We start from the raw sequence: 8,320 nt of genomic DNA on the forward strand, positions 1-8,320 counted from the left end.
TTGAGCTTATATTTTCTTACATTCTATTTTATTAATACCTTAATTAGGTTAATAAGAGAAGAGTATTGCCCAAAAACCTTGTAAATGGTGGAAAAAATGATGTCTTAAACCATAACTCAAGTGTTTGTCAAATTGATTCTGTGAACTTGTCACCTTTAGCTACTAATTAGTAAGTCTGCTGTTTCTTGATAAAAACTAAAATTACATTTTAACATCTTTTGAATCATTCCACTTTAGAAATTAAATTTTGCATGATTTAATTCATATTTTAGAACAAAGTCTTAGATCCAAGATTCTCCAAGCTCTACCATACATTCCTTTGGCAACAAATCCTTTACAGTGTACAACCTACTTTCTATCTTTCCAAATTGTTTTCTTAAACATAAAAATCCAAAAAGAATTTTATTTAGCATTTTACATCATCATATTTTTTACAATAAGCCTTCACAAATACTTTGAAAATCATTTGTCCCTATAGAATACGATCATGGACTTATCCTTAATACGACTTGACACTTTTACATTTGGAAGCACAATTGAGAACACATTAGGTTGAAACCCTATTTGGTTTGGTACAAAATGGACGATTGGATGGAATAGTATTTTGCTTAGATGGCATGATCTAACATCTTTATTTCCTTCACATTTCCATCTCATGGTTTATCTTGGTGCCAAGTATCTAAAACTATTCACCAAGTGTGGCTAAAAATCTTACCAAGTATTTAAATAAAACTTTTCTAACCTAATTGAACATTCCACACTATGATTTTGAAAACTCCATATTTTGTGCTACTATCGAGGAACTATTCACTCTGAAAAAAGTGAAAATAAATTTTGCACTGAAAGATGTTAAATAAATATACTAACATAATAGTACAATTCGTTTATCAAAATTCAACTCCGAAATGTCTCGAAATAATCAAAATGCATTTTCGAATTGACATTTTGTCTAAAAACTAAAAATAGTTTTATTGCACCATAAAATCTTAAATATTCAAATGAAACTAATGGCGTAGACCATATCCCATTCTTATAGTTCTAGATATTTTAGATAAATAAAATCGCATTTTTGATCCCATAAGGAGTGGTAATAGTGACTATGCCGACAAACTAAAACTTACGTGATTAGTCAATTTGTAAAAATTTTAAAGTTTTCACAAAGTTCCTGAAACCTAAAAAAATTCGTTCCTTAAATTTCTAGCGGGTTGTTACAGCAGGGGCCCTTACAAACAAACATCCTAAAGTTCCTTACCAAAATCTACATGTCTCGTTGTGGTCCATCCTTGGAGATCTTCATTGCATCACCCTACAACAAAAATCTAGGGACAAATCTCTTAAAATTTATTTTTCTATAGCTTTCATAAACTATCTCTATTATGGTTGACATGAAGATTCTCAATTAAATTGCCTGTAAAATTGGTTAGGATACAATCCAATTAGTATTTGGGAGTTAAAGGAGTACGTAGAAGGCTTTGGCATCAAAGGAAAATATGTTTAGACGTTAACTCTGCTTTTTTATTACTTATTGATTCATTCAACTTAATTTCTTCACCTCTTTTTTTCATTTTAAGGTAACACTCCTACTTCAACTTTGGCAACTCATTGTGTTACTAGTGGTGGTTCATTCCATACGTACAAGTTGTTCTCAAATGTATATAGTTCTTCCTTATATGTGTTATTTTGATTTAATTTTTGTCTTCATGAGTTATATATGCTTTGTAGAGAGTGGTATGCTCCTTGCTTAATTAGTTGGTTGGTTTGGTGATTTCAGTTGCTACAGAATTTTCAGCTGCAGAAATTTCTTATTTCATTATTGGATGGTTCTCTACATTGGTAAATATTTGTGCTACTTTTGTTTGAATGGTTCATGTTAGAGGAAGATGAGGCAAAGCTGCAACCTGATATTCACAAGTTTATTTTGAAATTATTTATTTGTGTTTTGAAAGTATTTTCAAGTAGGTTAGACTAGGGGTGATATCCACATATGCAGGGGTTGGGGTCAACCCTTTTCCCACTCCCTGCCTTTGCATATGCAGGGGTAGTATTTCCACCCCCAAACCCCACCCCAATGCCAAGGGTGGGGGTGAACATCTCATCTGCCCCGCCCCTTGCCTGTCTGCCTGCTTCAATGTTACCGATGACCCATTAGGCCTAAAAATTATTTTTAGGTCTAAAAATATTATATAATTTAAATTATAAATTAAAATTAGTAAATAGAACCATAATTTAAAAACTAATAACATAATTTTTAAATTTGTTAGACTTGTATTCACAAGATTATATAGAAGGCTAAGATAATACAAGAGTCTTACTTAGACAATACAATCTTGTAAATACAAGTCTAACAAATTGTAATATATACAATTTGTATAAATATAAGACTAGTCTGCCCCTGCTGGGGTGCCAGATGCTAGGCAGGTGGCGCTGCCACATGTATTTGGCAGATTGGGGAGGGACAGCGTGGTGTGGGGCCTTGCTACCCCGCCTAGGTTAGGAAATGAAAGATCAAGTTTTGAAACCACCTCTTCTTCATTTCCTCTATCTTGGCTCATGGATTCTTCTGAAATTAGGTTGTTTTTAGTGCTAAACTTGTAAAGTAGCCTTCTGCATCAGTAATTGCATGCTTCATCTCTACAAATGGTATACTGCTGATTTTGATTGCTCTTCGATGTGTGGATCGTAATATAAATCATAGGCCTAAAATGGGAGATGTTTTTCGCATGCTTGAGCCTTGTGATATGTTGCTCGATAATGTAAGATCAATCTCTCTCTCTCTCTCTCTCTCTCTCTCTCTCTCTCTCTCTCTCTCTCTCTCTCTCTCTCTCTCTCTCTCAATGTGTTAATTTTACAGGTATTTTTTCATGGCTATGGTTTACATCCCTTGTCATGGGATATATGCACCGATCATCAAAGCCAAAAATTCAATCCTTTCCAAATTGTTTCCCCATATGTTTATTAGGTCACGTTAGTTTCTTGTTTTCCTCCCTAATTTGAGTACTACTGTTGGAAATGATTTTCATTTTGATTTGACGCTTGTGTATATAAAGAGGGGATGCATAGACCCAGCCCTTCCATAAATTAGGATTCATATATGTTGCTGGAAAAATTTAACATTATGTTGCTGTTTTTACTTTTCAACATTATTTTTCTATTTTTATTAAAGTCTCGTGACATGATTGGCATAATAATCCTAAGTCTTTAAAATGGGAAGTATGGAGTTCAAAATCTCCGTTCCCAAATGTTTTGGAAAAAAAAAAAAACATTTTTCTATTTTGAAAAGATTTTAGATAAAAAGGCTTTAAAATAATTTTTTTTTAAAAAGTATTTTTTGCAACTCTGGAGACCTAGCTACAACACGGGTGACCGGGTACTCAAACTTCTTATAATGGGATAAGACCAGATACAGGATACTCACCCGGATTTATAAGTAGACTAATAATAATAGCTTATTAAAATAGATTTCGTTTCATTAACTTCATAATCTAGAACTTATAATATCTGGATATATATATATATATATATAATATAAATATTCTTTTAAATAAATACTGTAACTATTTTTTAGAATAATAATAATATTAATAATAACGGTTTCAATTTGTTGTGTTCCATATCATCATTGTTTATTTATTATGTTAATATTTAGTGTCACTGTTAACTCTATTTTTATTTTTTTCAATCATAATTTAAAGTTTAACTAAAAAAGGTAACAGGAGAAAAGGGATAAATAGCTCTGCGGTGAGGGAAAATAAAAAGGAAGAAAAAAATTCGGTGCCTTATCGAGGAATGCTACTCATTATTCCAATTCTCAACATCCTCTTATTATCTCATGATGTGGTATTAGATAATTTGAGACTGTTTATTATATTTTACTTGTGAACCTATTATCTAGTGCCTTATCATGGGATGATGAAAATTATAATAATGAATAGATTTTTTTCCATACGTTTAAAGTAGTACAATTTAAATATATAATCATTATGTATTAAATCTATATAATTATTTAAAACATACCATATGAATAAATATATTTGGTGAAAAAAAAAATAGGATTATTTTTAAAAGACTCATACTAGAGCCACCGCTGGGGACCACCGCTAGGCTTGAGAAAATTTTTTTTATTTTGTTTTTTTTAAATCATTTTTTAATACTTTTAAATATTAAAAAAATTTATAATAATATTAAATAATTTTTTCTTAATTATTAGAAGAAGAAAAAAAAAAAAAAAAAAAAAGCCAGCCAGCAGTGGCCCACCAGCTGGCCTAAGCATTTCCCTTTTTAAAAAAATATAAAACATCACTGCCGTCCATATAAAAATTGTCTTTGCAAAGTGGTTTTTGTTACTACCATGGGCCAATGGCCCAATGGCCTCTTGTTTTTTATTTTTGTATTTCTTTGAGTTTGAATTGCGTATTTATGCATGGGGTTTTATTCCGGATTAGGACCTACCTTTTAGTTTGAATATTAAAAGTAGAACAATTTTTTGCAATTACATACATCTTGGGTGTTTTTTGACATTAACTTAGTGATCTTCAAAGAAGACAGACTCCTACATTCCCTTGACTTTGGGTTTTTCCATTTTATTTTATTTTTTTATTGACACCGGATGTTTGACAACAAAATCCTGACCAATTCTGGGGTAAGGCTATCGATAAGAAGTTTTTACAAGTCCACCACTTGCACCTAAAGTAATTCAAAAAGAAAATTCTCCCAATCTGAAAATCAAAACATACGAGAGAAAACTTTAGAACACTATGAATGGAAACGATAGATCACTTATCTACACAATCACAATGAATTAATAACGCTCGGAAATGCCCCATTTCTATAACAAACAAAAAAAAGACAACTGTGTGCCAAGAGGCTTCAATCTTCAACGACAAAGACTCAGCCCCAAATGAACTAATCAATACGATTGTCGGATATATCAAGCTATAACTTCCAAATCTATATCCGAAGAGCACCCTCTATCTTGCCCTTGAAAACGTGGTATCATTAACAGAAGCTTCAATAAATTGCAACCTCAGCAGAGCTTAGTCCCGAGTCCTGCCGTTAAATGTCCTTTCTCTGCCTTAACACAAACAGAAGATAGCCCCGTGATAGTTTACTGCAAAGGATGATAAAAGTGCAGGGCGTGCATAAAAATAGAATCCATTTCAGGCTGCTAAGCACAATTCCACAACTCCTAACGAGAAACATTTGATCTGGTAAACTGATACACTTTCAATGAGTTAGTTTTTACTTCATATCAGATTCTAAGCCACCTGTCACGACTTGGTTAGACTTTGTTTTGAACATGTGCCGGATTTTCTCATCAGCTCTACACTTTCTGCAATAGTTGAACCAGCAGTCCCAACAAAACCAAGTGAAGCACAGCTGCAAACAGATTCCTCAATGTATAAAAGTACGTCAGGAAGTATCTCAGAAGGGCAGTGTTTCTTTAATCCGCCTATTCCAAAATCCTCTGGAACAAACCCAAACCTTAGGCCATGACCAGCCGCCATAACTTTTTTGGCTGTTTCAATTACCAACTCATCCTCTTCTCTGAGTAAATGCAGCTTAAAATTATGCGAGTCTCTAGCCAACTCCCCCAAGTAATTTACGGTCCAATTACCTTCAGGAAGATCAGTCATCACAAAAATATGAATAGGGTGTGGACTCCGTCGTAAAGATTCTAGTTTCTGTTTTAAACCCAGAAATGTGACTTTCCAATGATTCTTGAACTGCCCATCCAACAATCTGAGCTGTGCGCAAAGAAAAGGAGCCCCTATGTTCTTTTCGGCAAACTCCTTTCCCATACTCACAATTTCAGGGACAAATGGAAGAAATGCAATCTTGTCAATCAGAGACTGTATCCTTTGATCTCTTGGAGCTTCATGAATATCGATGTACGACTCTGAACCTCTGTAGGGAGATGTGAAAAGGCTTCCAAATGCCAGCAGTGGGGCAGATTCAGCTTCAGAACCGGGTCCAAGAGTCTTGTATACATCTCTCCGTCTCCTAATATGTGATATTTTCTTCTTCTTCCTAAGCTGTTCATCTGGTTGAAATGAATCTAAAACACCATCTTTATCACCGTTTTGGTACGTCCAGACTGTAGTCCGGCAATCTTCACCAACCGCATATGTACATATATCCACTTTACCGTTAAGCACGGATAGTAGAGATCCACATTGCTTCAGACTATCAAACAAAGAGGACTGCTCATTTGATGCGAGGAAACAGTCAAAATCTTTCACTCCACACCATAGGGATGCGAAAACCCTGAAATCTATGGCTCGAACAATAGGTGAAGACACTAGCGATGAAATATCAATAATGTCAGCCATGGAGACATACCTGCAACAACGGGATATATAAAGGTACAATTTTTAAAACACCATAACATCAGAATCTATCAAACAAATAGCAAATGTACCATATGAATAGAAAACAAGTGCCAAATAGGCTCCCCACTCTTGTTTCAAAGACATCAAGACGGAGAAATGTAGTGGAAGAAATGAAAGCACTGGAGACAGTTAACGATTTGTTCATCAACACCAAAGACTGCAATTCTCACCCTTTCCACCAGACAAAAGAATAATTAACCAGAAACAAAAAAATGACGCCGTTCGGATGAGAATAAAAACAAACCCAATAGAACCCACATTCTAAACTACCAAATTATAAAAATTAAAAAAAAAATAATAATAATCTCCTTCAAATGGACTCGCCTTCCTGTCCTGAGAAGCTCAACCACATGGTTCCAAACCGCAACCCGGATCTCACCCGGACTCGAAACCCTAAATTTTGGGCAACTGCCAAGAGCAACAGCGTGGTGATCAAGAACGGGAGGAACAATCAGGGTCCGGTTGAGAATCCCGGCCATCAAGATGGCATTCTTGAACTCGGAGACCTGATTGCTGAAGCCGCTGTGGGGCGCGTACCAGAGGAATTTCTCCCCCAGGAATGGGGCTTGGGAGGAAGTGCATTGGGGGAATCGGGAACTCAGGGTTCTGTTAAAAGGTGAGATGGGAGAGGGGGAGCTGGGAGTGAGGGAGTAGTAGGAGAGGAAGAAGAGAAGGGAGGCGAACAAAGCGAGGAGGGAGAGGGAGAGGAGAGGGGATCTGTGGGAGGGTTTTTTGGTGGGCCATGGTTTGGGGTTGGGCCTGCTGGTGTGGAGGAAGTGGTTCATGGCTGGACTGGTGCTGCCTTGAAAGCGGGGGGGGGGGGGGGGGGGGGGGGACGGAGATCATATATTATAGAGTGAACATCTCCATTTCTTTGGAAAGAAAAATAATAATAAATAATAATGTTTTACCTTTTGTGAGAAAGAGTTTAATGCACGAAACTGTTAAATTAATTAAACTCTAAGGTTTTAAATTAAATTTATGTAAAAAATATATATATATTTAAATTAAGATAAGAAGTTTGAACCTTCTATTAACAATTTAATATTTTCCAAAATATTTCACTACAAAAATAATAAATATATGATATTTATATGGATTCAAAAAATTATAAAAAGTAAAAATACACACACAGCCATATTTTACAGGTGTTTTTTACAAATAGGTGATTACTTATAAAAAGAAAAAAATACACATAGGGTAAAATAAAACTTTAAACTTTAAATTAAAAGATTTTAACATTTTTTTTATGAAAGGATATTAATATATTGTAAAATTAATAGTTATGTTATTTATAAGCCTAGTGTCTAACATACGATTGAGAAGGGATACGACAAATCTATTTTAGAGGAAAATGAACTTATTAATTCGTGAATTTATTTTTATAAATTATTTTTATAATTAAATATTTCTCATTTTCATAATCCAAGTTGAAGTACAAATAGTTATTCTGCAAAATGATGTGTCAACTATTTATACTAGCTGCGTTCAATAAAGTGGCTTCTAGATTAGTTTATCATAAAATTATTTTAAAAACCCTAGGATGAAAAAACAACATTTTTAGGGTGCCTAATTCAGAAATTTGAATAACTTGTGTGTCAGAGCGTCTAAGTCTCGTGCAGTTTATTTGTAAAAAAATTAATTTTATTAAAAAAATGATATTTTTATAATGGAGCTAATTTTTTTTAAAGAGACTATATATTTGCATATTTGACAGTTATATTTAACATTACTTAAAATTGTGTTAATTTTAAATTAATCCAACCAATCATCTTATTGATACCCTATTTTAGAATCTATTGATTTCTTTTCTTTTTCTTTTTTAAACTTTATTTTAAACAAAAATCGATTTTTTTCATATTTGTAAGATATACTTGAATTCTTGAAAATTTGGAGCATTCATATTTATAATATGAGTAACATTAAATATA

At 33.6% G+C, this 8,320-nt stretch overlaps 1 protein-coding gene across 1 annotated transcript; it reads right to left on the reverse strand.

The window, feature by feature from the left end:
- Window positions 1–4,730: 4,730 nt before the first annotated feature.
- On the reverse strand, window positions 4,731–7,204 carry LOC122281954 (O-fucosyltransferase 30). Its single transcript, XM_043093839.1, has 2 exons — window positions 6,714–7,204; window positions 4,731–6,339 (listed from the first exon to the last, which is right to left on the reverse strand). The coding sequence occupies exons 1-2, from the start codon at window positions 7,172–7,174 to the stop codon at window positions 5,268–5,270; spliced, it is 1,533 nt and encodes a 510-aa protein (XP_042949773.1). The 5' UTR covers window positions 7,175–7,204; the 3' UTR covers window positions 4,731–5,267.
- Window positions 7,205–8,320: the final 1,116 nt, after the last annotated feature.

The sequence above is a fragment of the Carya illinoinensis genome, chromosome 11 (genome assembly GCF_018687715.1).
Source record: "Carya illinoinensis cultivar Pawnee chromosome 11, C.illinoinensisPawnee_v1, whole genome shotgun sequence".
Classification (NCBI taxonomy): domain Eukaryota; kingdom Viridiplantae; phylum Streptophyta; class Magnoliopsida; order Fagales; family Juglandaceae; genus Carya; species Carya illinoinensis.